The 15,587-nt window shown below is 43.7% G+C and overlaps 2 protein-coding genes across 2 annotated transcripts in view; one reads left to right on the top strand and one right to left on the bottom strand.

The window, feature by feature from the left end:
* The window catches only part of BDP1 (BDP1 general transcription factor IIIB subunit), a gene marked incomplete at its 3' end in the record, with an annotated part of 90,000 nt that extends 86,134 nt beyond the window's left edge, over positions 1 to 3,866 (bottom strand). The window contains exon 1 of the mRNA XM_081090039.1: positions 3,412 to 3,866. Within this exon, the coding sequence (XP_080946165.1) occupies positions 3,412 to 3,623 (212 nt within the window). The 5' untranslated portion in view covers positions 3,624 to 3,866. The remainder of the gene's footprint in view (positions 1 to 3,411) is intronic.
* A 4,869-nt stretch (positions 3,867 to 8,735) lies between these two features.
* Positions 8,736 to 10,591, top strand: SERF1B (small EDRK-rich factor 1B). Its single transcript, XM_081090038.1, has 3 exons — positions 8,736 to 8,860; positions 9,852 to 9,960; positions 10,318 to 10,591. Exons 1-3 carry the CDS (start codon positions 8,854 to 8,856, stop codon positions 10,388 to 10,390), a joined length of 189 nt encoding a protein of 62 aa, XP_080946164.1. The 5' UTR covers positions 8,736 to 8,853; the 3' UTR covers positions 10,391 to 10,591.
* The last annotated feature ends 4,996 nt before the right edge of the window (positions 10,592 to 15,587 follow it).

Genomic DNA, 15,587 nt, shown 5'->3' with positions numbered 1-15,587 from the left:
GAGAGAGAGAGACAGAGAGAGAGAGAGAGAGAGAGAGAGAGAGAGAGAAAGAGAGAGAGAGAGAAACATCAATGATGAGAGAGAATCATTGATTGGCTGCCTCCTGCACACCCCCCACTGGAGATCGAGCCCACAACCTGGGCATGTGCCCTTGACTGGAATCAAACCCGGGACCCTTCCATCCACAGGTCGATGCTCTATCCACTGAACCAAACCAGCTAGGGCAATAAAAATATTTTTAAACTAATTTGGTAAAAATCCAAAACAGTAAAATCTCATTATTTAAAAAAATCATTGACTTGAGATGTATGTTTGTTGTAACAGATGTTGGAATAAAAACTTTTAGCAAATCATTTTAACAGATATGTAAATTCTAAGTTCTTAAGCACATTACAGCACGATTTTATGTTCATGCGGAGTCCCTCAAAAAAGAAAACACACAAAAACCTAACTTACAAAAACAAAGTTTAGTTAACCTTGTTCGAATCATCAGATAACAAAGCATATTTATATCACTGGTTTTTTACAGAGAGGAAAGAAGAGGGATAGTTAGAAACATCGGTTAGCTGCCTCCTGCACACCCCGCACTGGGGATGTGCCCACAACCAAGGTACATACCCTTGACTGGAAGCAAACCTGGGACCTTTCAGTCCGCAGGTGGATGCTCTATCCACTGAGCCAAAGTTATTATTTTTTTATATATTTTTTTAAATATATTTTATTGATTTTTTTACAGAGAGAAAGGGAGAGAGATAGAGAGTCAGAAACATCGATGAGAGAGAAACATCGATCAGCTGCCTCCTGCACATCTCCCACCGGGGATGTGCCCACAGCCAAGGTACATGCCCTTGTCCGGAATCGAACCTGGGACCTTTCAGTCCGCAGGCCAACGCTCTATCCACCAAGCCAAACCGGTTTCGGCCAAAGTTATTTTTTGTAAGTTAAGCTTATAATCCACACTGACATCCATCTTATAATCCACACTGACATCCACCTAAATTGATCTAAATTTTGGCATTTTACTTTAATTATCAACCTGAGATTAGTTAAACCAAATATACACATCAAACCTCTGAAATATTTGAATTGCAGTATTTGAAGATACACACTTAGCTATGTTAATCAAACAAAATTCTATTTGCGGCAGAAATCATTTGTCTTTTGTCAAGCACAACTCTACTTATACAGCTATCAAACTCTTCACTCCAAAAAATGTGCTCAGTCACTCCAAATTAGATACTAGATACAGTTCACATTGGATATAACTATTTCAGGAATGGTTTGAAAGCAAGGTTAAGTCAAGAAGGGGGGGGAAGGAGGGTAGCCTGGCCAGTGTGGCTCAATGGTTGAGCATCAACCCATGAATCAAGAGGTGGCTAGCTCAATTCCTGATCGGAGCACATGCCCAAGGTTGCAGGCTCGATTCCCAGCAGGAGGCATACAGGAGGCAGCCACTCGATGATGTTTCTCTCTAATCAATGTTTTCCAAAAAAAAAATTTATTCATTTCAGAGAAAGGAAGGGAGAAAGAGAAATAGAAACATCAGTGATGAGAATCATCAATCAGCTGCCATCTGCCTTCCTCCTACTGGGGATTGAAACCAGGGCATGGACCCTGACCAGAAATCCAACCTTGACTTCCTGGTTCATGGGTCAACACTCAACCACTGAACCACACCAGCTGGGCCTATCTCTCTATTCCTCTCCCTCCCTCTCTTTCTCTAAAAAAAAAAAATAATAAAAACATACTAAAAAAAAAAAAGAAGAAGAAGAAGTCCTAGCTGGTTTGGCTCAGTAGATAGAGCATCAGCCTGCGGACCGAAAGGTCCTGGGTTCGATTCCAGTCAAGGGCACGTGCCCAGATTGCAGGTTCAATCCTCAGTTGGGGGCATGTAGGAAACAGCCAATCGACGATTCTTTTTCATCATTGATGTTTTCTGTCTCTCTCTCTTTCTCTCTATTACTCTCTGAAATCAATAAAAAATATATTTAAAAAAAAATTAAAGCCCTAGCCCGTTTGGCACAGTGGATAGAGCATCAGCCCGTGTATTGAAGGGTCCCAGGTTCAATTTCAGTCAAAGGCACATGCCTGGGTTACAGGCTCGATCCCCAGTGTGGGGTGTGCAGGAGGCAGCCAATCAGTGATTCTCTCTAATCATTGATGTTTCTATCTTTCTCTCCCTCTCCCTTCCTCTCTGAAATCAATAAAAATATTTTTTAAAAATAAATAAATTTTAAAAATAAATAAGTAACTAGCCCAGTCGGCATTGTTCAGTGGTTGAGCGTCGACCTATGAACCAGGAGGTCGGGGCTCGATTCCCCTGACACAGATCCCCAGTGTGGGGTGTGCAGGAAGCAGCCTATCAACGATTCTCTCTCATCATTTACACTTCTATCTCTCTCTCCCTCTCCCTTTCTCTCTGAAACCAATAAAAATATATTTAACAAAATAAACTAAATCGTATATAACAAAAGCCTAATATGCAAACTGAATGACCAGGAGTTCGACCGTTCGCTATGACGTGCACTGACCACCAGGGGGCGACGTGGAGCATGGCAGGTGTCAGCAATTCGGTGCTGGCAGCAGGTGGCAGTGGAGGCACTGTGGAACCCACGCAACCAGCAGCAGCAGCAGGGGACAGGGCCACTCTCAGGCTCCCAAGTGCTGAGGGAGCTGGGGGGGTGGGGGAGACTAAGACCAGCCCCAATTGATCGCCCTACAGGCAGGATGGTGGAGCAGGTGAGGGGGCAGTGCCAGGCCAAGGCAGGGTGCCAGGCGGGGCTGTGAGGCTGGGAGTGCCAGCTGGGGCCTGATTCCAGCAGGCCACACTAAGGGACCCCACCCATGCACGATTTCATGCACCAGGCCTCCAGTAAATAAAATAAAATTTAAAAAATAATAATAAATGTCTTGCCCTGGCCAGGTAGCTCAGTTGGTTAGAGCATCCTCCAGATAAGGCAAAGTTGCCTAAGCCAAAGTTGTGGGTTCAATCCCCAGTCAGGGCACATACAAGAAGCAACCAATCAATGCATAAAGAAGTGAAACAATAAATTGATGTTTCTTTCTCTCTCTCTCTCTCCCTTCCCCTCTCTCTAAAAGTCAATAAATATACATAAAAATGTTTTTAAAATTTAAAAAACTACTTACCCCCGCAAAAGTACTCCAGAAGAATGAAAACTACGGTCATCTAAATTCTCCAATGAATAATACCACGTGTGGCTATTCCCCTCAACACTGTTACACCTGGATTCCTCCCACAGCCACCCGAAGGCATGGTTCTCTCCCCAGAATCTACATCCTGCGGCCTCAACTGTAAAACTTAGTTCTAGCGAGGGAGTGACTCCTACTGTGAAGTTCACCCACTGGCGGACAGGCCCGGAGGTGAAAATGCTCCCCCCTCCGAGCACGTACCTGCTCCTGGGAGCCTCTTCTGGCGGCTCTGCGGCCCCGCAATCCACCGGGGGCACATCCGTGATCTCCGCAGGCTTGGGGTCCGCGGCCGCTGCCGGCTCCGGCGGCCTGGGGGCCTCCCGTCCACGCTGGGCATGGCCGGCGGCGGAGCACCTAGCGCCCACACCAGGCCTGACATTCGGCTTCACGCTCAGGCGTGCCCGGCGGAACATGGCGGAGCCAGGGGGCCCGGGGAGGCGGCCCACGGCCGCTCTCAGCCCCGAGCCCCGGCCGCGGCGCGAGAGGGGAAAGGAGCTACGCCTTCCCACGAAGCCACGAGCCGGCCCAGCGGGCAGCTACCGGAGATTCGCGCCGCCGCCGCCTCCGGCTGCCTCCCGCCGCCGCCTCTTCCTCATGACCCTGCTACGTTCAGAGGAGGGTTCCCCCCTATCCCTAGCTCCCCGCCCTTGCACGGCGCCTAAACTAATAGCATCATCAGCCAGCGCTGCGCAATGACGTCAGACGCACAGCGCCCGCAGCCATGGTAACTGTCAAAACCGCGAAGTCCGGGTTGCTGGTGAGCCAGAAACGGAGACGCCAGGCTGTGTGCTCTGCCCTCTCCAGGCGTCCTTAGAAATTGCTGAAAAGAAGGGGGAGCCGAAACCGGTTTGGCTCGGTGGACGGAGCGTCGGCCTGCGGACTGAGGGGTCCCGGGTTCGATTCCGGTCAAGGGCGTGTGCTTGGGTTGCGGGCACATCCCCAGTGGGAGATGTGCAGGAGGCAGCTAATTGATGTTTCTCTCTCATCGATGTTTCTGGCTCTCTATCTCTCTCCCTTCCTCTCTGTAAAAAATCAATAAAATATATTTAAAAAAAAAAAAAGAAGGGGGAAAGCTAGTCAACCCGTCGGCCCCAGATTTTACGGGAACTACTAAAATCGCTGGCCGGTTGTGTTTTTAGAGGGTCCTGTAGAGCAGGGACTGTTTACTAGCACATCCCCAGGCTTAGAAACTCTAAATTGAGTAGAAATAGATTAGAAATTCAGATGTGAAGCAACTGATAATAGTTACCTCCTAGGAGGGAAACTGAGTTTCAGGGAAATATGTCGTGGAAGAGCATTCACTGTATGTGCTTGTGTACTTTTTAATGTGAATGTGTACCCTGTTCAAAAATTATTATAGTTAAAACTTTGTAAATCAATCTGCTTCAGGAGGTAGCAGTGGAGCAATAAACAAGACATTCTGGTAGCAGAAGAAAAAATACAATAAACAAATGAACAAGGTAACTTAAGAATGCATTAATCTCGGCCTGCGTGGCTCAGTGGTTGAGTGTCGACCAATGAACCAGGAGGTCATAGTTTGATTCCTGATCAAGGCACACACCCAGGTTGCAGGCTCGATCCCCAATGTGGGGCATGCACGAGGCAGCTGATCAATGATTCTCTCATCATTAATGTTTCTCTCACTCTCGCCCTCTCCCTTCCTCTCTGAAATCAAAAATATTTTTTAAAGAATGAATTAAATTCCATAAAAGAAATATAAAGTGTAATATGACAGAGATTAATAGGAGACTGGCTTGCTTTAGGTTGCATGGTTAGAGAAGGCCTCTATGATGAAGGAAAAATGGCAAGAGAGTGGGTCATCTCTCCCTCTCTGAAAGCAATAAAGATATTTTTTAAAAGAAATCAAAAAGATTTTGGAGTTGTCTCAAAAATCTTAGAGCCACTGCCAGGACCATATAGCTTTGGACAGCATATTCTGGTATAAACTGAAGACACAGGCTTTTCTTCAAGTGTTTTGTTCCACATTAAGAGTCTAGGGTATTCTGCAGTTAAGGAAGTCAATAATGACCAAGATTTAATTTCCCATTAGTAAAGGTGTGAGAACAGAGTCAGATTTAATTTTATTATTAAAGTCAAAATATTTGTTACACACCCAAATTTATGGAGTAAATTCTTTTTTTAAAATGTATTTTATTGATTTTTTACAGAGAGGAAGGAGAGGGATAGAGAGTTAGAAACATTGATGAACGAGAAACATCGATCAGCTGCCTCCTGCACACCCCCTACTGGGGATGTGCCTGCAACCCAGGTACATGCCCTTGACCAGAATCGAACCTGGGGCTCTTCAGTCCACAGGCCTACGCTCTAGCCACTGAGCCAAACTGGTCAGGGCAGAGTAAATTCTTAATGGCATCATAATAACTTAAAAAGTCTCCAGTTTCCCCAAAAGACACACCCAACGTTTCTCATGTACATGTTGCACATCATGTGCATCCCTACAACTTGAAAATTGTATTTTCAGCTGCAAAGAAAAAGCTCAATTAGACTGTAAATTAAGACCATATACAGGAACAACTCTGCCACCTACCGTTCAATCCCAAATTCTTTCTAGCCCTTCCTCAGGATGTCTTTATTTTATTTATTTTTTAAAATCCTTTATTGTTTACAGTATTACATATGTCTCCTTTTCTCCTCATTGATCTTTCCCTGGCCACTCCCACCCCCCAGCACATGCCCTCACCCCCCTGTTGTCTGTGTCCATTGGTTATGCTTATATGCATGCATATAAGTCCTTTGGTTCATCTCTTACTGTCCCTCCTCCCCACCCCCCACCCCCTCATCTCTCTGAGGTTTGACAGTCTGTTCGATGCTTTTATGTCTCTGGATCTATTTTTGTTCATCAGTTTGTTGTTCATTGTATTCCACAAACGAGTGAGATCATGTGATGTTTATCTTTGTCTGTCTGGCTTATTTCACTTAACAAAATGCTCTCCGGGTCCATCCATGCTGTTGCGAATGGTAAGAGTTCTTTCTTTTTTACAGCAGTGTAGTATTCCATTGTGTAGATGTACCAGTTTTTTTTAATCCACTCATCTGCTAATGGGCACTTAGGCTGTTTCCAAATCTTAGCTATTGTAAATTGTGCTGCTATGAACATAAGGGTGCATACATCCTTTCTGATTGGTGCTCCTAATTTCTTGAGATATATTCCTAGTAGTGGGATTACTGGGTCAAATGAGAGTTCATTTTTAATTTTTGAGGAAACTCCAAACTGTTTTCCACAGTGGCTGCACCAGTCTGCATTCCCACCAGCAGTACATGAGGGTTCATTTTTCTCACATCCTTGCCAGCACTTATCATTTGTTGACCTCATTGCTGGGGTCCAGCCCCAGCAGGTCCAGGGGTCCCAAAGGTGTGGACAGAGTCAGTGAAGAAGAAATGACACAGAGACAGCGTTCAGTTGATCAGCAGCCTAGCCAGGATCTCTAGCCAGGATCTCCAGCCAAGTTCTGTCTTTTATTGTCTTGTTACATCTATATTTATAACAGTTGATTTTAATCCTGTCAATTTCTATTCCAAAGGTTAGGGCATTTCTTATCTCCATTCCAGGAAGTAAAGATTATGTAGCTTAAGGGTGATTGTTCATAGTTAAAGTGATTAACTACCCGCCTGGCATTTAGTTAAGGGATTTTATTCCCTCCCTAACTTAAGGGGAAAATCCCTACCTGGGGAAACAACCTTTCTTGGAGAGGTGACCTTGGTTAAAACACAGAGCGCCAAGAAGGGGAGCAAACATATTAAGAACAGTATGCCAAAAAAAAAAAAAAAAAAAAGAACAGTATGCCATATACACCAGGTCCCTTGAAACACAGGCTGTGCAGATGTTTCTTCCCTGCAGCGACTGTGTCAAGCAGCAAGGATGGACCGGCTTCCGGCACCTCATAATGTCTTTATCTCTAAAAAGAGGCTGGTTAGAAAGTCAATCTTTCCCCCTGCTCAAGTTTTTCCAGAAGAGGTTTTCTAAGTGGTTCCTCTTGGCCTGTAAACTATATTTAGGAGCAGGGAAGGCAGGTGGAGGACCATAAGCAAGACTCTCAGAGATTGAAAGGACAATATAATAGCTAACATATTGAGTGCTAATTGAGGGTAATTTTAGGGCATCCAGACTAATTCTACACATCTCAGTTTATAATGACTAATGGAATAGATGAGGTAAATAAGTACCAACCAAATGAACCATAGGCATTCTTACAGGTCTGTTTCTAGCAATTGCAGATGCTCTACAGCTTTAAGGTAGGTTCCAGAGTTATTCTGGGCTATTCTAAATGTGTGGTAAGACTGTATCCCTTGCTATCATCTCCCCATCACACAACCCAAGTACAAAACCATTAATCTAAAACTCTTAAAATACCATCGACTGTGACAGGGCACTGGAATAAAATGGGAAATGAACAGACTTTAGAGTCCTTCTTAAATCTGACTCTCACTTCTACAGTTTCTATAACAGTTAGGTCAGTAACTTCTAGTCTGAGTCTCAGTCTCCTCTTCCCCCCTCCCAAACCCCCATATATTTTTACTAGAGGCCCGCTGCAGGAAATTCTGGCACTGGGGTGGGGATGGGTCCCTCAGCCCAGATTGTGAGAGGGCACAGGCCAGGCCAGGAAGGGAGAGAGAGAGAGAGAGAGAGAGAGAGAGAGAGAGAGAGTGTGAGAGATCAATGATGAGAGAACCACTGGTCAGCTGCCTCCTGTACTGCCCCCCACCCCAACCAGGGATCAAGCCCGCAACCTGGGCATGTGCCCTTGACCCGAATTGAACTCAGTAGCATCCAGTCCACAGTTCGATGCTTTATCCACTGAGCCAAACCAGCTAGGGCTCAGTCTCCTCTTGAGTTAACTGAGAACAATGAAGCCTGCCTACCTTGCAGGGTTGGTGCGAGAATAAGCAAGGAAATTAACGGCCAGATACTGCCTTTTGCAGTTAACCCCTCCATCTGTCCCGTCCCATTCACCCCCTTCCCGCCGCTGCAAGGAGATGAAGAAAGCTAACATTCTTTGTCGGAAAGATATATATGCGGCCTGGTTAAGCTGCAGTGCCCGGTACATGTTGGGGAAAGTACACACACACCCGTCTCTCTCATACACAAGACCTGTATTCGGGACGTTACCCCACGTGCAAGGCAGATGATCCCAGGGCTGCCCCGCCCGCCGCCCCACCGCGCACGCGCAGGGGCTCGCCAGCCGAGCCGAGCGCCGAAGGTCGGGCCTCGGTGGGCGGGGCGGCGGGCGGGCAGAGGCGTGGCCCAGGGAGGGCTGGACGGAGGGCGGGCAGAGGCGTGGCCCAGGGAGGGCTGGGCGGAGGGCGGGCAGAGGTGTGGCCCAGGGAGGGCGGGGCGGCGGGCGGGCAGAGGCGTGGCCCAGGGAGGGCGGGGCGGCGGGCGGGCAGAGGCGTGGCCCAGGGAAGGCTGGGCGGAGGACGGACAGAGGTGTGGCCCAGCGGAGGGCGGGGCGGGGGGGGCGGAGCAGAGGCGTGGCCCAGCGGCGGGCGGAGCGGCGGGCGGGCAGAGGCGTGGCCCATCGGCGGGCGGAGCGGCGGACGACCCGCTGGCGGGGACGTCCGCTGAGCGCGCGAGGCAGCCGGTGCTTTTCGAGTCGCTCTTCCGAGCTCCGTCCGCTGGTCGGCATGGCCCGTGAGTGTGCGGACGGGTTGGGGAAGCGGCAGGGAAGCCGATGGGTCACCCCGGCGCGGCAGGCGGGGGGCCAGGGGCCGGCGGGGAATCCCCTTCGTACCCTGTGTTCAGACAGCAGAGAGGGACCCTGGGTTCCGATCGGGCCTGGGAGGGTGCCTGCCCCTTGGTGCGAGATTACACGGTGGGGAACCCCTGCCCGGAGGCGAGGGGTCTGAGACTGCCGCTCCGGAGGGGTCCGGGTCCGGAGGTGGTTTATAGCTGGTACTGAACCTCATCAGGCCCAATAAACACCCGGAGCTCCGACCCAGGCTCCTCCCCAGTCCTTTTGTTTAGCCCTCGCAGGTCATGTTTCACAGGCGTCCTGCTGAAGAGTTGGCTTGTGATGGGCCAGCTTGTGCGAAGTGTGGTCTCTGTGTATCTAGCTTTCTCACTCCACCCACACCCCGCAGAGGCCAGAACTAACTCTGGAATACTGACGCATATATAGACGGTTGGAATGGAATGCCCTTTTAAGAGATCTGGCATTTGCAGCCAGTGAACACCTTGATTGGTATAATACTCTTAAAGGTCTTAAGTATTTACCTTTATGCTTCCTCCTTGTAGTCAGATCTAAGAACACCACTCAGTGCCGCACTTTACTGGCTCATCTATTAAAAAGCAAACTTCAGCCGAAACCGGTTTGGCTCAGTGGATAGAGCGTCGGCCTGTGGACTGAAAGGTCCCAGGTTCGATTCCGGTCAAGGGCATGTACCTGGGTTGCGGGCATATCCCCAGTAGGAGATGTGCAGGAGGCAGCTGATCGATGTTTCTCTCTCATCGATGTTTCTAACTCTCTATCTCTCTCCCTTCCTCTCTGTAAAAAATCAATAAAATATATTTAAAAATAAATAAATAAATAAATAAAAAGCAAACTTCAGATGCCCTTAAGAGCCTTATACTGAAATTAACAATTTTGGAGATGGGTACAGAGCATGACTGTTTTTCTTTGTAGGTGGAAATCAGCGAGAACTTGCCCGCCAGAAAAACATGAAGAAATCCCAGGAAATTAGCAAGGGAAAAAGAAAAGATGATAGCTTGACTGCCTCTCAGAGAAAACAGAGGTCAGTGATGCTAATGAAATGCTCAAGTCACTGAAGTTTTCTTTGTGGAGAATGGAATGCATTTTTTTAAATTATTGGTAGAACTAGGCCTAACCTGCAGAAAGGGGTAACAGTTGAATATTTGTTGTGTGCCAGGCGTACTAAAACTATATGGATAGTTATCATCCCAGCCCATGGATGAAGAACTTAAAGTTCTTAAGCTATAATTTGTAAAGAACCTCATGCAACTCTGCCACACCATTAGAACTTCATTTAGCAAAAATACCATCTAATATACTGAATGGGTTATGTACAGAACACAAGTGAGAACGTAATCAGCTTTTCTGTAATAACTTGCAGCCTTTTCTCCCATTATAGAGACTCTGAGATCATGCAACAAAAGCAGAAAGCAGCTAATGAGAAGAAATCTATGCAGACAAGAGAAAAATGATGACTGACAATTTGGAAAACCTGGGTACTACTGCCAACTAGGTGTATTATAAGCTCTATGATCAAGATTTTGTAGAGTGAACAGTCATTACATGTTACAACATATCTTTATAAAAACTATTTTAAACTTTACCTTTCAGTCTGACTTAGTGTAATGTTACAGAACCTTTCTTCAAAGAATAAAACACTAACCATGCATGTGACCTGTTGGTGAACATTATTTTTTATCAGCAGTGAGCACATATATAACTAAGTAGAGAGGTAATGTGATCAGATAATAGGAGTTCTTATATAAATCTACAATCTTTGTCTTAAAACTTTGTTAAGGTAGGTTTTTAAAGTCAACTTTATTATATAATAGAATATAAGATGCATTTATCTAATTTTGCTTTATAATCAACTGGTGTGCTTGAAGAATTTACAATACATAGTACAAATGACCTGGAACTAAATGACCATAAACTAAATGGGTCTCAGTACTAGTAAGAGTTTTACTTTAGAGCTTTAACATTTTTTAAATAAGTGCTTTTAAAAAATAACAATTTTTTCTAGCAGAATTAGTTTTACAACAAAATTGAGATTTCCCATATGCCCCTTGCCCCTACATATATCCCCTGCATAGTCTCCCCCATTATGAATATTCCCCCACCAGAGTGGTACATTTGTTGTAATTGATGAACCTTCATTAACACATAATATAACACAAGTACATAATTTACATTAGGATTCACCTTTTATGTTGTAAGAGTGCCTTCTTTTTTTCTTTTAATTCTCACCGAGGACATGCTTAGAGAGAGAGGGAGAGAGAGAAACATAGATCAGTTGCCTTCTGTATGTGCCCCAGGGATCAAACCCATAGCCCAGGTATGTGTCCTGACTGGGAATCAAACCGATACCTTTCCATGCACAGGGTGATGCTCAACCAACTGAGCCACTCCAGCTGGACAACAGTGCCAGTTTTTCAGTCTGTTCTGAGACTCTTAAAAAACTTGTGACTTTCTCTGGCCATTGTGCTCAGTGGTTGGAGTGATGGCCCTCACCAAAGGGTTGTGGGTTCTATCCCCAACTTAAGTCAGGTGTGTGCCAGCGGCAACCAATCATTCATTGTATCTCTCTCACATCAATGTTTCTCTCTCTCCCTCCATTCAATTCTGTCTAAAAAGCAATGGAAAAATGTCCTCTGGTGAGAATTAACAAAACAAAACAAAAAAACAACTGGTGACTTAATATTTATAAATTTGAAAATAAACCTAGAGTAACTAAGGTTAGAGACTTTGTTCTTCTCTGAAGCAACTATGCATAATTATTGCAAAGAATAAAAATGCCATTGAAGTAGTAAATAAGATAACTTTAAAGTATTATTCAAATTGAATTTTCACATCACACAAACAAATTTTTAATTATCATCTAATATGTCTACCTCTATGCTAATGGCCAGAACTTCAGAATTCTCTTAGTGTCTTAATGAAGGTTCTGGTAATCTTGTGATAGGTCACTAACCAATTGTACTACCCATAAATAGGACAGAATTCTAAGTGTCTCGAATACTGAATGAGGCAAACATGAAATTGTTTAGCTTCAGTTTTTATCTTCATATTAGCACAGATTTTCAGTTAAAGTAAAGCTTTGTTCTATTTATTCAGTTCATTTCAGTCTTCAAAATGTTATATGAGGGTAGTCACAAGGAGAAAGGATTATAATAGCTTAGGTTACATTCTAATGAAAAAGTCTAATTGTACCACAAAGATTCTTTATGGGTCTGATTTCTGTAATTCTATCTCTAGAATTTCTACAGAGTGATAAGCCATGAGTACAGAGAACTTTTTATGCTTTAAGCCATATCCTTTATTTGCTTTCTTTTAATGAATAATTTTCATATTTAAGATAGCCCATGTAGTGGAATAACTTTGGACTTTTTTTTAATATTTTATTGATTTCTACAGAGAGGAAGGGAGAGGGATAGAGAGCCAGAAACATCAATGAGAGAAACATCGATCAGCTGCCTCCTGCACACCCCCCACTGGGGATGTGCCTGCAACCAAGGTACATGCCCTTGACCGGAATCGAACCTGGGACCCTTCAGTCCACGGGCGGACGCTCCATCCACTGAGCCAAACCGGTCAGGGCTGGACTTTTTAAAAAGTTAAACAATTCTTATGAATCTAGGGAAAACTACAGTTCCCAAAGAACATAAATATTAGGATAAAGAAGATCTCTGGGTTATAATTAATCATTGGACATATCCAAACTGTATGTTATTCATGTTATGGTATTTACTTGAATAAATTAACTGTTAAATACAGGGTTTGATTTTTACCTTCAACATCACCAGACATTTCTTATAGAAAAGAGGGAGAAAATTAAGGGTAATTGCTGAACTATATTGACACTTTATTATCTTGTTAATCCTCACCAGAGGATATTTTTTTCCATTGATTTTTAGAGAGGGTGGAAGGGAGGGGGAGAGACAGAGAGAGAAACACTGATGTGAGACAGACACATTGGTTGGTTTCCTCCTGCATGAAACCCAACCAGGGCCAGGTATCGAGCCTGCAATCTAGGTACATGCCCTTGGCCTGCAACGGACCCTTTGTCTATAGGCCAACATTCTATCTACTGAGCCAAACCGGGGTAGGACTATACTGACACTTTAGTTTCTTTTCATGTAGCATATTTAAACAAAGTAATTAAAATATCTAAACTTTTAAAGAGGGAAACTGGTTAATTACAAAATATTAAGGGGAAAATACAGGTGAATAATTGGAACAAGTCAGCAAAGTTATTGCTTTGAGTTGTTACCAAAGCAAGATAAAATTATTTAGATGAAGTAGTACCAACTTTACAATGTAATTTGAAAAATACCAAAATCCATGAAACACCCTTATAAACATTAAAAATACTACGTTACATCATCCTTAATAGGAGGTAGTGCATTATAATTAGCAGTCTTCGTAAGTCCTGCTGAAAATAAGAGGGAGCAGCTGCTACTGCCCAGGTGATATACTGAGGTCAGTTTCATCCGTTACTTGATTCCTTTCGAATGCCTTTTCTATTAGTGGCAGCGTAAGAAATTATTACCCAATTATCAAACTAGGCTGTTTCTGAAATTGGGCTAAAAGGAACTATTGATTACTAGCATTATTTTTCTAACTTTAAATATATATTGCTCTTTTTCCCCATGTTTTTATAGATGGAAAGAGTTTACCCATTCTGGAAAGTGAAAATATATTTTTCTGTTATATTTTCAAGTTCCACCTTATAAAGAGAGCTTTTTTGTTTAAGTCAGGCGTACTACTGCTGTTTGTTTTGAGTCTATAATCTGTTGCAAAACTACTTAATTTTAAAAAGAATATCCCCCACAATGATATACACTGAGTGGCCAGATTATTATGACCGGCCAGATTATTATGACCACCCCATCAGTACAATGAAGTTAATTAGTTATGCAAATAATAATAATAACAAAACCTTGAGAGTATTTGCTTAGGAAGTTTTCAATACTCAGTATTTTTGGAGTGTCAATGAAGTACTGATGGGGTGGTCATAATAATCTGGCCACTCAGTGTATATAAAATTATCACCTTAAATATATGCAATTTTCATTCTTCAATCATACCTCAATAAAACTTGGTGGGGGGGGGACATATCCCTAAAGTGGAAACCTAATATAAAATTGGCTTTGACAATCAGGTGATTTGTACATTTTACCATCTGTGTAATGGTTTTAACAGGGAGAGCAACTAATCAGGGAGTACGTCAACTTCTTTAGGTAAATTCCTAATTGCCTTTTGTGATGATGATCTATAAACACCAAAAATTCAATTAAAATTGAATTATTTTTATGATTGTCATGGTTTTTCATTAGTTCAAAACTGACTAAGAACAGTCATTAAACTGCCTCCTACAGCTTCATCTGCTAAAATACTTGCTTTATAATAATCACATATTGAAAGATGTTGTCTTTTCAGATGGCCAAGTCATGAAAATGTCAGTGAGATAAGAAGAATGACTTACAAGTTGCTCAAATGCACTTCCTTATTAATTCCAGGAATATTTAAAACTTACTACAGGCTTTCCCTTACAACTTTGCTTCTTAAAAACAAAACCTTTTACAAAGCGCTCATTATACACATTAAAAGTTCACAGATAGCTTGTTATTGGACCAATTGCCCAGGAAAATTAAGATTTAAAATTTTTTTGCTTTTATTTATTTTTAATTTAAATGCTTTATTGTTAAAGTATTACATATGTCTTCTTTTCCCCCATTGACCTCTCCCCCATCCACTCCCACCCCCCAGCACATGCCCTCACCCCCTTACTGCCTGTGTCCATTGGTTATGCTTATATGCAAGCATACAAGTCCCCCAGCCACCCTCCCCACCTTCTGAGGTTTGCTGCTGTTCGATGCTTCTATGTTTCTGGATCTAACTTTTTATTGATTTTTAGAAAGAGGAAGAGAGAGAGGAACATCGATTTGTTGTTCTACTTACTTTTGCATTCATTGGTTGAGTCTTGTATGTGCCCTGATCCAGAATGGTACCTGCAACCTTGGCTCATCAGTACAATGCTCTAACCAGCGGTTCTCAACCTGTGGGTCGCGACCCCTTCGGCGGTCGAACAACCCTTTCACAGGGGTCACCTAAGACCATCCTGCATATCAGATATTTACATTACGATTCATAGCAGTAGCAACATTACAGTTATGAAGTAGCAATGAAAATAATTTTATGGTTGGGTCACAACATGAGGAACTGTATTTAAAGGGCCAGAAGGTTGAGAACCACTGCTTTATTTCTTTTCTTTTTTTTTTTTTTAACCCTCACCCGAAGATATTTTTCCATTGATTTTTAGGGAGAGTGGAAGAGAGAGGAAAACACACAGAGAGAAACATCAATGTGAGAAAGACACCTTGATTGGTTGCCTCCTGCTAGTGCCATGACCAGGGTCCTGGTAGGGGAGATGCCTGCGACCAAGGTACATGCCCTTGACCAGATCCAACCCAGGATCCTTTGGTCCGCAGGCACTGAGCCAAGCCAGCTAGGGCGAGGCTAACACTCTTTAAAGCACTTTAAGAAATGTATTATCGGTTACCTATGGAGTAATTTTTTTTCTTTTTTTTTGGAGGGGGCACCCGGATTTGAACCGGGGACCTCTTGGCCTATGGAGTGATTTTTATTGTATTGGTTTACCCATATTTC

The sequence above is a fragment of the Myotis nattereri genome (genome assembly GCF_964212035.1).
Source record: "Myotis nattereri genome assembly, chromosome: 4".
NCBI classification, from domain to species: domain Eukaryota; kingdom Metazoa; phylum Chordata; class Mammalia; order Chiroptera; family Vespertilionidae; genus Myotis; species Myotis nattereri.
Note: the sequence above shows the minus strand (reverse complement) of the source record. Positions and strands in the feature narration are given on the sequence as shown.